This window comes from Monodelphis domestica, chromosome 4, assembly GCF_027887165.1.
Source record: "Monodelphis domestica isolate mMonDom1 chromosome 4, mMonDom1.pri, whole genome shotgun sequence".
Classification (NCBI taxonomy): Eukaryota; Metazoa; Chordata; class Mammalia; order Didelphimorphia; family Didelphidae; genus Monodelphis; species Monodelphis domestica.
The window spans coordinates 232,231,074-232,249,564 of NC_077230.1; the positions used below are offsets into that span (position 1 = coordinate 232,231,074).

Sequence of the window (18,491 nt, forward strand, 5' to 3'; positions counted from 1 at the left end):
CTGAGCCTGGCACAGCCCTGTCCATAAGGTACACCCTCCAGACAAGCACCTTTGCCTGCCCAGAGGTTCATGCTGCCGCTGGAGGCTTAGCGCTCTAGGTGGGGGAGCAGGTCCTGGGACCTTCCTTCTGCCTTCCCCTTAAACCTGAGTGTTCTTGAATTCCAGCTTTTTGGGGGTGTACCTTTTGGATTGAGTCCAGCAGGAGGGTTCCTTGGCTCTGTCTTGTTGTTAGGTTTGATTTTCAGTCCCCTAGGAGTATTGTTTGTAATTGGTAAGGAAGGGCATTCAGAGGTCTGAACTTTTGCTGCTTCTATGCCGCCATCTTGACTCTGCTGGACCTTTTCTCCTTTTGGAATGAGTATATTACTAAGAATGTAGCTACATAATCTATTTAGGGGGATAAGATATGTTTTCATATGCCTTTCACCTTATTTTCTAAAGGAGTCTTGCTATTAAGTTATTAGAGACTCAAGAAATGCAAGATTCCCTTTTCTTGCTAGTTATTTCATGACTTCATAAATTCACTTTCAGATTTAATATTCTTAAAGGGTGCTATCTGGGTTGTTATATATAAATATAAATTAACTCTATGCTCCACTCTCAGGCCATGAAAACTATACTCTTTCTGTTATCTTTAGTTGTCTTATGGTGCAGATCTGTTTGTATAACTCTTAAATGTGCGCTTTGGTCCTTGTCCTGTAGGTTGATATTTGCACATTTTCCTATAAAGCATTTACATTGATTTACACATTCTCCTTCAAAGAAAATGGTGGCAACATATGTATAGCTCAGTTTGGTAGGTGTTGTCAGTGGCAGATGGTTTTGTAATTTGGACTGTTTGTAATTTACATATATTTTTGAATCCTGTTGTAAATGTCCAGTTGAAAATAGTAATGCCATAAAACTTCCTCGTTGTATTTTTAGCAATATCCTTAGCCCAGGATAAGCAGGAATTTTAATCCTGCAGCTTTATGTAAAACAATTCTTTAAAAAAAGTCTCATATTTACTCATCCTCCTTTCTTTACTATCAAAACTTTCACTCCAACTTTTGCTTAAAACTGAGTTTCAAAGAGTTAGTCTAGGAGTCATGCCTGGCTGCCACATGAAATAGAGGTAGGAAGGAAAGAGATTCAGTGAAGAAGGTTGGGTAAAATTCATTATCTCTTTTTATTCAAACTTCAGATAATTCAGAATGATAAAATTTCTCACACCCACTGATCAGCAAGTTGTGAAGGATTTTATTTGGTTCTACCTCCTTGACCAAAAGTGAGGTATCAGTGGGGAACTCCTTGGGATCAGAAATCTTTTTTTGTTTTTAAGCATTTAATTAAAAATTTTTTTCCTCAGTTATATGTAAACAAAAATTAGCATTCATTGAACAATTTTTTGTCTTTCATATTTTTTCCTTCCTCCTCCCTCAAGAAGGTAGGAAATTTGATATGGATTATAAATGTGCAATTGTGTAAAACATTTCCATGTTAGCCATATTACAAAAAACAAAAAATACAGGCCAAAAAATCCAAGAATAATTAAGAAAGTTTAAAAAGTATACTTAAATCTGCATTTAGACTCAGTTCTTTCTTTGGAAGTAGAGAGCATTTTTCATCATAAATCCTTTGGAATTGTCTTGGATTATTGTATTGCTGAGAATAGCTAAATTGATCATTGTATAATATTGTTATTACTGTGTACAGTGTTCTGGTTCTGCTTATTTCACCTTGCATCAGTTTATGTAAGTCTTCTCAGGTTTTTCTAAAACTATCATTTCTTTTAGCACATTAGTATTCTATCATAATCATAACTACAACTTAGCCATTTCCCAATTAATGGGCATCTCCTCAATTTCCAATTCTTTGCCATCACAAAAAGAGCTGCTATGTTTTTTTATTGATAGTTTCATTTCATTTTTCTTGGATATTTTTGTTGTACAGATCAAGTAGTGGTATTGCTGGGTCAAAGAGTATGCAGTTTTATTGCCCTTTGGTCATAGTTCCAAATTGTTCTCTGGAATGGTTGGACTAGTTTACAACTCCACCAACAGTGTATTGGTGTCCCTGTTTTTCCATATTACCTCTAACACATGTCATTTTCCGTTAGTGTCATTTTAGCCATTCTAATGGTGCCTCAGAGTTGTTTTAATTAACATTTCTCTAATCAGTTGTGACAGTGCATTTTTTCATGTGAGAATAGATGGCTTTGATTTCTTCTGGAAACTGCTTGTTCATATCATTGACCATTTATCAATTGGAGAATGATTCACATTTTTATATGAGAAATGAGGCCTTGAGCAGAGAAACTTGCTGTAAAATGTTTTCCCCAATTTTCTTCTTTTTTTTCCTTTTTCTTTTTTTAAAATAATAAGTCCTTGCCTTCTGTCTTAGGATTCATACAAAGTGTCAGTTACAAGGCAGAAGAGTGGCAAGGGCTAGGCAATGGGTGTGAAGTGACTTGCCCAATGTCACACAACTAGGAAGTATCTGAGGTCAGATTTGAATCCTGGGTCTCCCATGTCTAGGACTGTCTCTGTCTCCACTGGACCACCTAACTGCTCCTCTTGTTGTGGGAAAAACACACCCAAGTTTGTAGCAGAGTCTCACCCCAAGAATAGGAGGTTCAAATTCCTTTCAATACCGAAGTAAGTGTTAAATTCAAATTGTGGTTGAGACTAAAATATATTAATTAGGTGGTTGCCAGGGATTTAATTTCTAAATCCCAAAATGAATTACTAAAGTAAATGGAATTTATGGTAGTTTATTTACAATAGAGGGAAGATATTAAGGAAGAGAGAAAAGATCTATATCTATATCTATAATCTATCTGGCTTCTTCTGATATCAGTTAGAATTTCTAAGCCCCAGCCAGGGGAAAAATGTCTCAAGATGAGGGACCTTTCTTGGAGGCACTAAGTCAGCCTTTCACTCACCAATGGTGACCATCTAAAATGAAAGTAGTGTCTCCTGCATGAGTTCCTCCAGGAGTCCAGTTCCTCCAGTCCAACTCCTAGCCAGAGATCTCCTTGAACCGAATCCAAATCTCTTCTGGCCTTTCATCCTCTTTTTTAAAGATCTTTTTCTCTTGTGTCATCTCCCCTAAATTTCACTTCTACCAATCACAGCAGACGCTTTTCTCCAGGACTGTCCACTCTTTAGTTCATACCTTCTTTGTTTAGATTATACCTTTTTTGGTTACTTAACACCTTTTTTTGGTTAGTTCATCTTTTGTAGTTACTTAACACCTTTTTGTAGTTACAATGGGTAGATCTACTTAAAATACTGAGTTATCACCTTTTGGGGATTAAAATCTAAAAATATATTGTGGATTACAATTCAATCTTCCCAATAAAGGAAGAGCTAAGTACCTTCATTGTTACAATCAGGGGATTACAATTTAGTCTTCACAATAAAGGAAAAACTAAGTATCTTCATTGTTACAATCAGGAGATAGCTAAATCCAGTCTTCACATAAGAAAATAATTTTATTTGAATAAGATGTTTTAAAGATGGTATAATAGCCTAATAGTTGATAGAATAACCTGGGGGATAACCATATAGCCTTAGGACTGATGGAGTAGACCAATAGCCCAAGAGCTGGTGGAGTAGTAGCTCTCCAGGTGTGGAGTAGTAGCTCCTCTGTGTGGATCAAGGTTTGCATATTCCTTGAGGGTCTGAGGACTTGTTGCTTTCCATTCCAGGGAAGTCTTCACCTTTTCTCAGAATAGTCCACCCCTGGGCATTTTGGGTATTACAGGTGTGGTGTTGGGTCTAACATAGCATAGGTGACTTTGAGGATACCAGAAAGGGAATAAGGAGCATGTTCAGGTTTGGGGAATTCCCCTGGACTACCAGAGCTCTTAGTGCACGTGTCTCATGTTCCCCATATTGTCCCACTTGTCATCATTTGTCAGTATAGGAGAGGTACCAGAAGCTACTCTTCTGGAATGTCTTCCTTCAAGAGAACATAGGGAAGGGATAGATAGTACAGTAGATGACCACTGTAGGTAATTAATAATGTCTAAGGGTTCAGAACTAAGGTAAATACTAAACAATATGAACAATTAATAATATAAAATAGCACAAAGCTGGTAACAGTACAGCCTAACAGTTCACAAAGCTGGTGCATAGAATAGTACAGAACTATTATGAGTGATTAGTAATACAGAATGGTTATACATTAATAATAATACAGATTTTGTAATTTAAGCTTGACATGCTGAAACTACAAATTTTGCAGTTTATGTTAATGTTAATGGGTGAGAAATAGTAGATTTCAGAGTATGAAGGTCCTGTTTCTATGTCTGATCCTCACTGCCCATTGTCCACCTCCGTCACTCCCGTTTTCCTTCTAATCTTGACTTCATTGGTTCTGTTTGTGCAAAACCTTTTCAATTTGATGTAATCAAATCAATGTAATCAAAGTTTTACCCACTTACATCTCATAATGCTTTCTATCTCATTTGGTCATAAATTCTTCCCTTATCCAGAGGTGAGAAATGTTAAACAAAACAACACACCTCATGTAATGCTGTTCTTCAAAGAGAGTTTAAGTTGTAATGTAATGGGCTTTTAAAATTTGAAAAAGAGGTGGTGGCTAAATTACTTGAGTGATACTGAAGTAGTAATGTTTTGTTACTTAGGATTAAGTGAGACTGATCATTGAGCAAAGTATTGAGATCTATCTGTCACCTCACCTCAGAGGTTACATGAACTTCAAAGACTCGGTATTCTGGTGAAACATAGAGTAAGACACTATGCTGAAAATCTTCAAGAGGTTGGCCTCAGCAAGAATCTCTGATTTCCATGTGTACTGTTTGACTGAGTGATCTCACCCAGGAAGTTGCTTTCCTCTTGAAAATTTGATAATTGAAGACTGCTAGGAATTTTGAGTGGGAAGGTAACTTGACATCAGATAGACAAATGAAGAATAAATGTGTATTTTGTACAAGAGAGCAGTCATTGCATGAATAATATTTGCCCAGCCGAACACCATATATAAATAGGTGCTTTATGGTGGTGTTTCTGTATGGAGAGTCTGAAGCAATAAGGGTTTAGTTAAGAAAGTATTTATTAAATATTAGCTGGGCATTTATATTAATTTCCAAACCAGATAATTTGGAAGGATTGTTACATATTATCATACCTACTAGCTAATTCTGTCAATTCCGACAGGAGAGAAATCAAGATCTATAAAATTGCCTATTTTAGGATTTCAGGGAAAGTTGTTGAGGGAGTAGTGATGTAGAATTCTTAGATGCTTTTCCTGATTCTTTTAATGCCTTGGTATGGTCAGTTTCCTTGGTCCTCTTTCCTTATCTATAATAAAGTAATGTTTACATTTAAAGGATTTCGAAATCCCCATGGGATGGGGGGAAGTCAACAACTATCCTGCATTTTTTCTTTTTAATTTATTTAGCATTTTTAAAATTAACTTTTTTCTCATCATTTTCCTTTTTTTAGATTTTTCATTATCAATCTTTCCAGTACCCAACCACGGCAGGCACATTCCGTGACAGAATTTCTTGGGTAGGGGATGTGTACCGAGGAGATGCATCTATTAGCATAAGCAACCCAACAATGAGGGACAATGGAACATTCAGCTGCTCTGTGAAGAATCCTCCAGATGTCCATCACAATATTCCCATGACAGAACTGGTAGTCACTGAAAGGGGTAAGAGAGTTGCAAAAAACTTTTGCTCTTTCCACTGAACTGGTACCTGCTTTTCTGGATCACAGGTGGTTAGAAGTCTTTTTTGTGAATCCATTGAGCAATTGAGTAATTTTTGGTTAAAATCAGTTTCTTTTTCTTCAGATCTATTTGCTGGAATTTGCATTTTAAATTTATAAGCAGAATCACCCTTTCAGCTTCTTTTAATAGCTTTTTTTTTTAACTGAACCCACGATTTTGTCTGCGTGGGCCTATATATCTAGAGTAATTCTATCAATGCAGGTCTAGACCTACTCTGCTATATATAGACTTAGTGACTTTTTTTTTTTAAACCCTTACCTTCCGTCTTGGAGTCAATACTGTGTATTGGTTCCAAAGCAGAAGAGGGTAAGGGCTAGGCAATGGAGGTTAAGTGACTTGCCCAGGGTCACACAGCTGGGAAGTAGCTGAGGCCATATTTGGACCTAGGACCTCTAGGCCTGGCTCTCAATCCATTGAGCTACCCGGCTGCCCCCTAACTTAGTGACTTCTAAGAGGTTAAATGATTTGCTCAGGTTCAGGTTCACACAGCTACTGATGTGTCCTGTAGAAGCAGGATTAGAATTCATGTCTTCCTGAAGCGAGGACTACTATCTACCCACCACATCATCCTACCTCACCCTCCTTTCAAATTGAAATGAACATAAGTTGTGGAATGGGACTGGCTTCATCTTTCATGACTGGATGTTTTTTGTGGTATGGTAAAGAGACCAATACCTACCTCCTAGGGTTCTGAGGAAAGCACTCTGCAAACTTTACAGCATTATGTAAACAAGTAAATGCTGAAAAGATCTGTGATGAAGGAAAGGGTATGGCAAGCAGCTCTGACTTAGTAAGTCCTAAAGATTTGCCCAAGGTACAAGTTGGAATTAGTTTAGGTTAGTTGCCTTGAGTAGACTCACATAGCTTTCTGACTCCAAGCTGCATCTTCTATATAAGTATATAAATGTTAACTCTTATCGGTTCTAGTCAGGCCAGCCTCCCCATTGTGTTCTTCCTGCCAAATAGTGTTCTTTGTCTTTGAAAAGAGGTAAAGTTTGCAACTGCTTTGAATGTGGAAGTCATTTTTTCTTAGTGGCAAGCAAGGATTTATTTTATTTATTTAATTTGGAGAAAAAAAGAACACAAAAAGCACTTGATAATATGAACCTGAATAGCTGAAGAATTGACACCTTTTTTTTTTTGGTGAGAAAAGTGCTTTGTAAACCTCAAAGTGCTATATAAATAATAATATTGCTATGACCTTACTTTCCATTTGTTTTCATATTATGATCCATAGTGAATTTGAACTGTAATAACTAAATTAAACTCCTCTTCCTTAATATCCATACAGTTTATTAATATTTACTTGAACTGGAGAAGGCAGTCAGATAAAGAGAAAGGAAACCTATTCTAACTAGCCATATTGGTGCTCTCCACATGGCTTCCTCAGCCACCTTCCTTCTGCCATGTGCCTGAGAGAATACAGAGAACCTCACTTCCTACATCCCCCACTTTATATTCTCCCTTTACTCCTGGATCAATTTCCTCACCATTTCCGGATCAAGTGCCCCATGACACATGCTGGAGCACAGGGATGCAGGTAAGGCCCCTGGAAGGGGATTCCCTTCACACAGAACCCAGTACAGGGTTGCTGTGTGCCTCCTTAAAGGAAAGTAAATTAAAGAACATTTTATGAATGACTAAAAAGCATTTAGTAGTGTTTACTGTGTGCCAGACAATTTGCTAGGAATATAAATACGAAGGTGGCCAACCTTAGAACCTTACATCTTATTTTATTTTTTAAAAAACTAGCTGCCTTAAATGTATTTTATTCTTAAAGATGTACTTCCTTGTGGTCCTTTTCTCTTGTTTTCTTCCCTTTTGCTCAGGTTTTGCTATACAACTCTCATCTGCGGCACTGCTGTCCATTCTGGTCTTCATTCCTTCAGCTGTGGTGGTCACCCTGCTCTTGGTGAGAATGGGGAGGAAGTCTGCTGGGCTAAAGAAGAAGAGCAAATCTGGCTACAAAAAGTCATCTATAGAAGTTTCAGATGAGTAAGTTTTGGCTGGAGTCGAGATCCATTTCCTTTTATTAGTCTTTTTTTGGTGGGAAATACTCAGTAAATCATATCTGAAGCATCTCATTTCTTCCAGACTTTGTTCACTTCTGCTAGTCAAGCTTCATCTTAAAGCTTTTTTTATTCTGGTGCTGAGAGTATTGTTATAAAGCTTTTCTTGGAGATGGTTAAAAATGAAACGTATGTCTCCTGGTTTGGTTTTGTTCCCTTGGAAAATAGAATTTGAAGTGGTTAGGGTATTTCCTGAAGTGCAAGTGTGACCTTTGACATTCAAAGCCCTTCATGATCTTATTCCTTCCTGCCTATCCAGTGTTCTTTCAACTTACTCCCAGCTACATACTCCTTGATACAATAACATTGGCCTCCAGGATGTTCCACAAGTAAAAGTATTATATCAAATTGTTCCTCATGCCAGGAATGTTTTTCCTCTTCACTCTGGTTGTTGACTTCCCTGCTTGTTTCCTTTAAGTTTCATCTTTAACAGGAAGCTTTTCTTTCTAACCCCTCTTAATTCTAGTGCATATTCTCTGTTAATTATTTCCCATTTATCCTCTACATAGTCTGCTTTGTTTGTATCTGTATGCTGCCTCACCTATTAGATGGTAAAACTCCTCGAGGGCAGGGACTGTCTTTTGCCTCTTTTGTATTCCCAGTGTTTAGCCACATTATAGATGCTTAGACTGAGGCAAACAAAGATTAAAAGACTTCCCTAAGGTCACACAACTAATAAATGTCTAATATTTGATTTGATCTGAGATTTTCCTGGCTAAATAAATGTCGACTGATTTACTGAGCAGAGTTGGGAACACTTTTAGAAAGTATGGATAGAAATGTTTTTTTCTCATTCTTCTGTTTTGGTAACCAAATTGCACAAAAGACAAGCTATTGACTCTGAAGTCTAAATTAGAAAACCCAAACTATTAAAAACCAACTGAATAAAATGATTCATTTAATAACTGGAAGATCACCTGATATAACTCTTTTTCCTCTTGAAACTATTCAAATGTTTGACATCTAGTTAAAAAAATATAGTGAGAAGAGAGAATCTATTTTCCTAAGAGCCTCATTATTCTTCTCTTTTACCCCCCCCCCCCCTGCACCCTTCCCCTGCTTCTGTAAGTTACAGGGTTATAGGGTGTCCCCCATCTATCTTCTCTCTGCTAACACCATCACCATTCTAGTTGAGCTCCTCATCACCTTCTGACTCAGCTTTTATTGTACTATTCCCCTCAGGAGGCACCCTCAGGTACTCTGTAGTTTAGCTAACTTGACCTCTTTGCTGTTTCCGGTCCATAGTGTCCCAGGCCTCTCTCTGTACCTTTGCCAAGGTTTTCTCTTCTTCCTGGAGTAATCTCTCCCCAGCTCCACACCTTAGAAATTTTGCTTCTCTTCAAGAATTAGCTCATCCATCATCTGCTTCAAGAGGCCTTGCCTGATGCTCCCAGTTGTTACTGCTCATCCATCACTATGTTTTTTTTTATTAATATATTTTATTTGATCATTTCCAAGCATTATTCGTTAAAGACATAGATCATTTTCTTTTCCTCCCCCCCACCCCCCATAGCCGACGCGTAAGTCCACTGGGCATTAGATGTTTTCTTGATTTGAACCCATTGCTTTGTTGATAGTATTTGCATTAGAGTGTTCATTTAGAGTCTATCCTCTGTCATGTCCCCTCAACCTCTGTAGACAGGCAGTTGCTTTTTCTCGGTGTTTCCACTCCCATAGTTTATCTTTTGCTTATGAATGGTGTTTTTTTTCTCCTGGATCCCTGCAAGTTGTTCAGGGACATTACACCGCCACTAATGGAGAAGTCCATTACATTCGATTATACCACAGTGTGTCAGTCTCTGTGTACAATGTTCTCCTGGCTCTGCTCCTCTCGCTCTGCATCACTTCCTGGAGGTTGCTCCAGTCTCCATGGAACTCCTCCACTTTATTATTCCTTTGAGCACAATAGTATTCCATCACTATGTTTTTACTTTGTAATATGTTCCATGTTTACTTATGTGAACTTGTTGTATCTCTTTTGTAGAATGTAAGTTCCTTAAGGGCAAGGATTATTTCACTTTAATATTTGTCTCTCAAATGTCTAGTGTAATAATTAAAATGGGTTTGGCAAATATGAGAATTTAAAAAATTGTGGTCATCATTTATAATAATTATTAAGTCATGAGACTGTTATCTTTAGTAGCTTTATTACAGCAAGGTAGAGATAGTAAAGGGAGAAATGTAGAAGGAGATAGAAGGTACGGCCTAGCTAAATTAACTAAGTCCAGATCTGAGCGCCTCACGAAGAGAGTGCCCCCTTGAAGATAGGAGAAGAACCAAAAGACCAGTTTCTCCAGCCAGGGTCTCCTCAACCCAATCGAGTCACTGAAGCCGAACTCCTCAAGCCACCAACACAGAATTTCCTCCAATGCAAAGACATCCATGCAACAGAATCCCTCTTTTAGCAAGAGCCACCAACACAGCAGAATTCCAATGCAGAGACACCAATGCAGAAGTCTTCCCTCAGCAAGATCCACCAAGGCAGCAGAATGAATCAGAATGCCCTTGGTGGGCTTTTATATGCAGTTTTCTCCACTTTACTTCCTATCTCTCTGGTTTGTGTAAAAGTGTGAAAGGTGTGAAAGTTCTTGATTGATTAAGTTAAGATAAAAAAAATTCCCTTTCATTTTAGCAGTATTTAGTATCCAGTAGATATTAAATAAGAGTTGATTGATTTAACAGTTAAGGACAGAAGACTGGAATGGAATAAGCATTTATTGAATACCTACTATGTGCTAGGCACTGTGATAATATTGTTATTATTTAAAAACCCCTTACCTTTCATCTTAGAATCAATATTACATATAGGTTCCAATGCAGAAGAGTGGTAAGGGATAGGCCAGTAATGGCGAATCTTTTGGGGACCCCATGCCATGCCTCCTTCACCCTGCCCAGATTGCATACCCATCCCCCAGTGTATGCCATGCCCGGCTCCCAATTGCATGCCCTATCCCCTGACTGTGTTCAGTGCCCTATCCATCTCAATGTCTGGGGATGGGTCTGGGGGGCAGGGCCAAGCTCCTCAGGGAGGTTCTAGTGCTCCATACCCTCCCCTTGGGTTGGGCTGGCCATGCTCCTCAGGGCCATCATGCCCCTCAGGGCCAGCCTTGCTGCTTCAGGATGGCTGGGCCACTGGCTACTGGCTTGCTGCTTTGGGGTGGGTGGGAAGGGGCTGGCGTGCTCAGCCCCTGCAATGGTAGAGGGAGTTTAGAGTGCCCTACCCCCTGTATTTGGGGCCAGGGCCAGGCTCGCAATGGGCCAAACCAGGGGCCTGTGCATGTCCACAGAGAGGTTTCTGTATGTCATTGGTTTGCCATCACAGGGCTGGGCAATTGGTGTTAAGTGACTTGCCCAGAGTCACAAGGCTAGGAAGTGTCTTGAGGCCAGATTTGAACCCTGGATTTCCCATCTCTAGGCCTTGCTTTCTATCCGTTGAGCCACCTAGCTGCCCCTTGCTAATGTTATTTTACAAATAGTATCACAGATTTATAAATATTATCTCATTTGTTCCTTATAACTCTTGAGAGGTAGGTATTATTATTCTCATTTTAGAGTTAAGGAAACTGAAGCAGATAGAGATTAAATGACTTGCCCAAGATCATATTGCAAGGAAGTACCTGATTCTAGGCCCACTACTTTATCTACTATGCCACATAGTTCTCATAAAAATTATTTTAATAAGCGTTTATTAAACAATAGTGCCCAGCACTGTGCTAAGCACACTTACTACAAATATTAACTTTTTCGATTCTCACAACTCTTGTGATATTGATGCTATTGATGCTATTATTATCTCCATTTTTCAGTTGAGGAAACTGAGGCAAACAAAAGTTAAAGACTTTCCCAAGGCCACAGTGTCTGAGGCCCATTTGCTTCAGATGGTGCACAATAAATTCTGTTTCAGCCCCTTACCCTTACCTTTACTCTGTATCTTCCTGCTGCAAATGTGTTTTCTTGTAAACACCATATTATAGGATTCTGATTTTTAATACACTCTGCTATCCACTTCAACTATGGGTGAGTTTATCCCATTAATAATATTCACAGTTATGATTACCAGCTGTGTATTCTCCTCCCATCTTATTTTCCCCTTTTGTCTGCTCTTTCTCTTTTCACTCTGTCCTTCCTCACAAGTATTTTGCTTTTAATCACCACCCCTACTTTCCCCTCCTTTCTATTACCCCCACCCCCCACTCCCCCTTGTCTTATTCCTTTCCTACTTCTCTAGGATAAGGTAGAATTCTATACCCAAATGAGTGTGGTTGTTATTCCCTCTCTGAACCAATTATGATGTAAGATTTAAGCATTACCCTTTATCACCCTTATCCTCCCCTCCATTGTAATCGTTTTTTGCACTTCTTTAGGTGAAGTAATATACCCATTCCATTTCTCCCTGTTTCTCTTAGTGAAGTCTTCTTTTTCACCCCTTGAATTTTTTTTGCATATCATATCCTAATCAGCTTATTCCCATATCCTGTATATGTATACTCCTTTGATAAAAATATTAAGAATTACAAATATTAACTTTCTATGTAGGAATATAAACAGTTTGACTATTGAATCCCTTGATTTTTCTCTTATTTACCTTTTTATGTTTTTCTTTATTCTTGTATTTGAACATCACATTTTCTCTTTAGGTCTGGTCTTTTCATTAGGAATGCTTGGAAAGCTTCCATTTTATGAAATGACCATTTTTTTCCCCCTGAAAGAATATACTTAGTTTTGCTGGGTAGGTGATCCTGGGTTGTAAACTTAGTTCTTTTGCCCTTGGGTATATAATTTTCCAAGCCTTGGGATCCTTTACTGTAGAGACTGCTAAGTCCTATGTAATGCTGACTGTAACTCCATGGTTTTTGAATTGTTTCTTTCTGGCTGCTTATAGTATTTTTCTCTTTGGCTTTGGGTCTCTTGAATTTAGTTATAATATTCATGGAAATTGTCATTTTGGAATTTATTTTAGGAGATGACCTGTGAATTCTTTCAATTTCTATTTTACCCTCTTGTTCAAAAATATCAGGACAATTTTCTTTGGTAATATCTTGTAATATGTCTAGGCATTTTTTTAAAATCATGGCTTTCATGTAGTCTAATAATTATTAAAATTGTCTCCCCTGGGTTTATTTTCTAGGTTAGTTTTTTTTCCAATAAGATATTTCATGTTTTCTTCTGTTTTTTTTTCTTCATTCTTCATTCTTTTGATTTTGTTTATTGTTTCTTGATGTTTTGTGAAGTCATTAGCTTCCAGTTGCCCAATTCTAATTTTTAAAGAATGATTTTCTTCTGTGAGGTTTTGAACTTCTTTTTCCATTTGGTCAATTCTGCTTTTTAAGGTATTATATTCTTCTAGTATTGCTTTCATTTCTCTTCCCCGTTTTTCCTCTGCCTCTCTTACTTGATTTTTGAAATGTTTTTGGGCTCTTTCAGAGCCTGAGATCAATTTGTATTTTTATTTGAGCTTTTGCATGTAGCTTCTTTGTTTTCATTGCCCCTTCTGAATCTGTGTTTTTGCTCTTCATTTTCTCCATAAAAATTTTCTATGGTTAAATTTATTTATTTTTTTTTTTGATGTTTGTTTCCCCAGCCTTTTTCTTGACTTTTACTTTTCTTAAAGGTGGGCTCTGGCCTTTTTTTTTTTTGAAAATTTTATCTAATTAATATATATTTTTCCATGATTAGAAGATTCATGTTCTTTCCCTGCCCTCCCCCAACCACCTTCCAATAGCTGACGTGCAATTCCTCTGGGTTTTTTATGTGTCATTGACCAAGACTCATTTCTATGCCATTAATATTTGCACTAGTGTGATCATTTAGAATCTATATCCCCAATCATATCCCCAATGACCCTTGTGATCGAGCAGTTATTTTTCTTCTGTGTTTCTATTTCCACAGTTCTTCCTCTGACTGTAGATAGCATTCTCATAAGTCCCTCTGAATTGTCCTTGATCATTGCATTGCTTCTAGTAGAGAAGTCCATTACATTGGATTATATATATATCACAGTGTATCAGTCTTTATGTACATTGTTCTCCTGGTTCTGCTCCTTTCACTCTGCATCAATTCCTAGAGGTCGTTTTAGTTCACAGGACTCTGTTCTTAATGTATAGGGGACACCCTCTTAAACTTCAGTTTTTCTTTGTGGTTGTCTTTAGCTCTGTTTTTGGGTTCCACCTCCCACTTCTGATTCAGTCACTCCCTGGGACTACTGAAGGTTTACAAAACTCAGAGCATGGTGAACTACCCTGTGTTGAAGGTCAGACTCTAGACCAGTGATAGAGAACCTTTTAGAGACAGAGTGCTGGGCCCCACCCTCACCCTACCCCCCTGGACCAAATGCTGTGTTCCTCCTCCCTTACCCCACATAGGGAAGAGAGGAAGTGCTCCCTTTGGGCTGCTTTGTGGAGGGGTGAGTTAAATGAAGAATGCCCTCAGTGAGTGTAGAGAGAGATAAGTAGCCTGGGCACTCTGCTCCCCTCCAGCTGTGCCGCCTGTGAGCTGCCCACCTTAACCTGTGTGAGCTCCCATTGGCCTGCTAGGCAGAGGGGTGAAGGATGTGAAAAAAATGTCAGGAATGGTGGAGAGGGGGAGGGGAGCAGCTCCTCCTGAGTCCCTCTGCCTTTCTAGGAATCAACAGGGGGTAGTGGTGGTGGTGACTGCATGCACACAGAGAGTGCTCTGCTTGCCATCTTTGGTACTCATCCCATAGGTTTGTCATTATTGGTCTATACTCAGGCCTTGGGCCTCACTCTGGCTTGATCAGGTCAAGCTCATTGTAGCCTTGCCCTGGGGTTTTTAACTTTGCCTTGAACTTGGCTAGGGGCTGTGAGCCTTGCTTTGGACTTAGACCAGGTGTTGGGGACTGCCTTCCTCTGGGGCTACAGGACTCTGCTGCAAGCTTAGGCAAGGGGTCTGGGCCTCCCCTTGGGCTCCCATCTGCTACACACCTTGCTGACTGCCTTGCTCTGGGACTTGGAACCTCTGTTTGGGCTTGGGCAGAGGCTTAGAGCCTCTTTCTGCCCTGCACCAGCTAGTCATACCATGTATTGTCCTGTACTAGGGCTTGGGGCCTTTTTGTAGGCTTTGACTAGGGCTTGGGACTTTGAGGGGTATGCATGGGGTTGCATTGCTGTTGGTTTAGACAGAATCTCAGGGTCTTGATGTTGACTTGTACCCAAGTTCAGAACCTGGAACCATAGATATGGGGTGGTGGTGGGGCTGGCTATTGGCCTGCAGTGGTATTCCTTGATGGGACCTTGCTGCTGGCTGCTCTCCCCTCTCCCCTCAGTGAACCAGACCACCTCTGCTTATCTTTCATGTTGTTTCCACTCTGTCCCCTTGTTAGTTCTGTCACTCCAATATTTATTTTGAAGCATTATTTTAAGGTTGGTTAGAGAATTCAAGAGGTTGGAGCTTTCCCTGCTTCTACTCTGTCATCTTGGCTTTCCTGAGACCCATTTGAATTCAGGTTTTCCTGAGTTCCATTGTGTCATCTAGCTGCTTCAGAAGAGCTGATGTAGATGTCCATCAGGTCAGTGAACAAATATTTATTATGTACCTGTTTATGGGCCAGGCATTGTGCTAAATACTGAGGGAATAAAGAAAGGAAAAAAAAACCAAACCCTGTTCTCAAGCTGCTCACAGTCTAGTGGAGGAGGTAACATGCAAACAGCTATGTATGGACAAGATAAATACAGGTTAAACTGGAGATACTCTGTAGAGAGAAGGTGCTAAAATTAAAAGGGATCAGAAAAAGCTTCTTGTAGAAGATTGCATTTTAACTGAGTCTTGAAGGAAACCAGGGAGTCCAGGAGACACAGATGAGGAAGGAGTGAATTCCAGATGTGGGAAACAGCCAATGACAGTTCCCATATTTGTGAGGTTGGAGAGAGTAAAGAGATGAGGACAACACCTCAGCTGTGAAACTAGGTGACTGAGAGGATATTGATCTTTTCAACATTGATAGGAAAGTTAGGACAAGGGGAAGACTTTGGGGATAAAGAGAATGAGTGCAGTTTTGGACATGTTGAATTTAAATGTCTAAGACATCTACTTAGAGATGTCTAATTGGCTGTTGGAAATTCTAGACTAGAGGTTAGGAGAGAGGCCAGCTAGATAAGGAGATTTGAGAATCACCAGCAAAGAGGTGATAACAGTTCATGGGAACTATTGAGATCATCTAAATAGCAGATAGGGAGAAGAAAAGAAGGTCTAGACCAGTATCTTAGAGGACACCTATGGTTGGCAGGTGTGATCTGGATGAAGATTCAGCAAAGAACTCTAGAGAAGGAACAATTATATTAGTAAGAGGAGAACCAGGAGAGAGCACTGCCACTAAAAATAGAGAGAGAAGAGGGTAGCAAGGAGGTGATTGATGGTATGAAAGGCTGCAGAGAGATTAAGAAGGGCAGATTGAGAAAAGGCCATTGGTCTTGTGAAGAGATCCTATTTCTAATCAGATGCTCTCATGTAGTGGCATTAGGATGTAGTTATATTGTCATTATAATTAGATCATATTATAGTATTCTTAAATTGGCGTAGTGCTTTACTGAACAGTGTAAATAAATAGATAAATAAATAAATAGGCCCTTGACTTGAGGCATGTAGGTGGCACAGCGAAGAGCTTTGCACATGAGTCAAGAAGATCTGAGTTCAGATTTAACTTCAAGAATGTACTATCTGTGAGACATCGGGCAAACTACTTTTTCTCTGTCTACCTCAGTTTCCTCATCTTTAAAATGGGGATAATAATAGCACACCTCTCAGGGTGGTTTCAAGGATAAAATGAAAGAATATTTTCAAAACTCTTTGCAAACCTTTGTGTTATATAAAATGCTAGCTATTACTGTTGTTCAGGGTAGGCATATGGTGTGGATAGGGGGGTCCCCCTTACCCTACCTCCCTGGTCTGGAGTCAGAAAGCTCTGAATTAAAATCTGGCCTCAGACACTTATTCACTGTGTGACCCTAGGCAAGTCACTTAACCTTATTTGCCTCAGTTTCCTTATCTGTAAAATGAGCTGGAAAAGGAAATGGCAAACCGTTTTAGTATCTTTGCCAAAAAAAAACCCAATTAGTCATGGACGGTTGAATGTGACTGAACAAAAACAATTTTGTTGTTATTTCAGGAAGATTGGTAGTGGACAGTTTGACTAACTGCCGACTTTTTGTTTTTTAAACAGCACTGACCAGGGAGAGGATGAAGACTGCATGAGAAGATTTTGTACCCGTTGTGCTGAATGCCTGGTAAGCCATTCCACTTAACTATCTGTTGTTTAATTTTTCTACACTTTGAGGAAACCTATTTTACTGTGATATTTACTAAGATAATGCCAGTGGGGCTGGAGGGAGCATCAATCAGAATCTTTGAAAGCATTGTGGCTATAGGAAGCTCATATCAACCCTAACTACCCCAAATTCTACCTTTGTTCTGTGGACATAAAATGGCACTGGTGATATTTCTGTGGAGCATTTCCTGTTCACATTGAGGTAGCTCTTTATTCTTACAATGGCTTTACATATAGTATTTTATCTGATCCTTATAAGAGTCAGATGAATTGGATGATCCAAATATTATTTTTACTTCATAGAAGAGATTTCCCTTGTTAAGGTTAAGTAATTTGTTCAAGATGAAGATTAGTTAAATAGATTATTTAGGCCCTAGAATCCAAATAATCTGACTCCAAATTCAGTTTTCTGCCTACTACTTCTCTTTTATGCCTTCCAAACCACAGGAACTATGGAGAATTAAACATTTCTCCTTCCTGATGGCCAGTCATGCAAACCCTCAGTTAAGCCCCATTCTTTATAGCTGCTTGATCTCTTAGATTTGTCATATTTAGGATAGTAGGTTTTTGGAAAAAGGGTTCAATCCTATACTGACATTGGTGCTGCCTTTGACCTCTGCTGAGCCTCAATTCCTCCCACTTAGTTGATATCATGTGATCATTTAGGTGACATGGATACACTTTTAAAAATGTTTTATTGGGCCTTTTTTCCCATTACTGTTGTCATCTCCACCCCCAATTAACCAAGAGAAAGAAAATATGGGGTGGGGGGGGAAAGTTCATTAGAATTAACATTTAAATTTTCATTGGTAACTTTTTTTTTTAAACCCTTACCTTCTGTCTTGGAGTCAATACTGTGTATTGGCTCCAAGGCAGAAGAGTGGTAAGGGCTAGGCAATTGGGGTCAAGTGACTTGCCCAGTGTCACACAGCTGGGAAGTGTCTGAGGCCAGATTTGAACCCAGGACCTCCTGTCTCTAGGCCTGGCTCTCAATCCACTGAGCTACCCAGCTGCCCCTTCTTGCCAGAATTTTTTAAGCTATTAAAACTTTAAAAGTTCACTATGGGACAACCTTTATAAATATAAAAGCATCATTCTAGTCAGGAAAGAACAGTGTGTTTGTAATCAGATGACCTGATATACCTCTTTGAATTCTGCCTCTTAAGCCATCTTGGATAAGTCCTAAATCCTCTGGGACTTGGTTTTCTCATATGTAAAATAAAGGTTTGGATGAGGTGATTTAAAATTGCTTCAGAAGCAGGGGTCTATCTTCATTCACTAGCTAGTACCCTTTGACAGTTCATAAGCATGTGAAGGACAGAAAATATTTGGCCTGAAAATAGCTGAGAGATGGAGTGGGGAGGAGGGACTTTGAGACAGAAATGGAGATGACAGGTGTT

General features: G+C 39.1%; 1 protein-coding gene across 1 annotated transcript in view; it reads left to right on the forward strand.

Annotated features, from left to right (window-relative positions):
- The window catches only part of MPZL3 (myelin protein zero like 3), a 31,800-nt gene that overhangs the window by 9,822 nt on the left and 3,487 nt on the right, over positions 1-18,491 (forward strand). Inside the window, exons 3-5 of the mRNA XM_007494712.3 lie at positions 5,454-5,664; positions 7,572-7,737; positions 16,987-17,050. Of these exons, the coding sequence (XP_007494774.2) occupies positions 5,454-5,664; positions 7,572-7,737; positions 16,987-17,050 (441 nt within the window). The remainder of the gene's footprint in view (positions 1-5,453; positions 5,665-7,571; positions 7,738-16,986; positions 17,051-18,491) is intronic.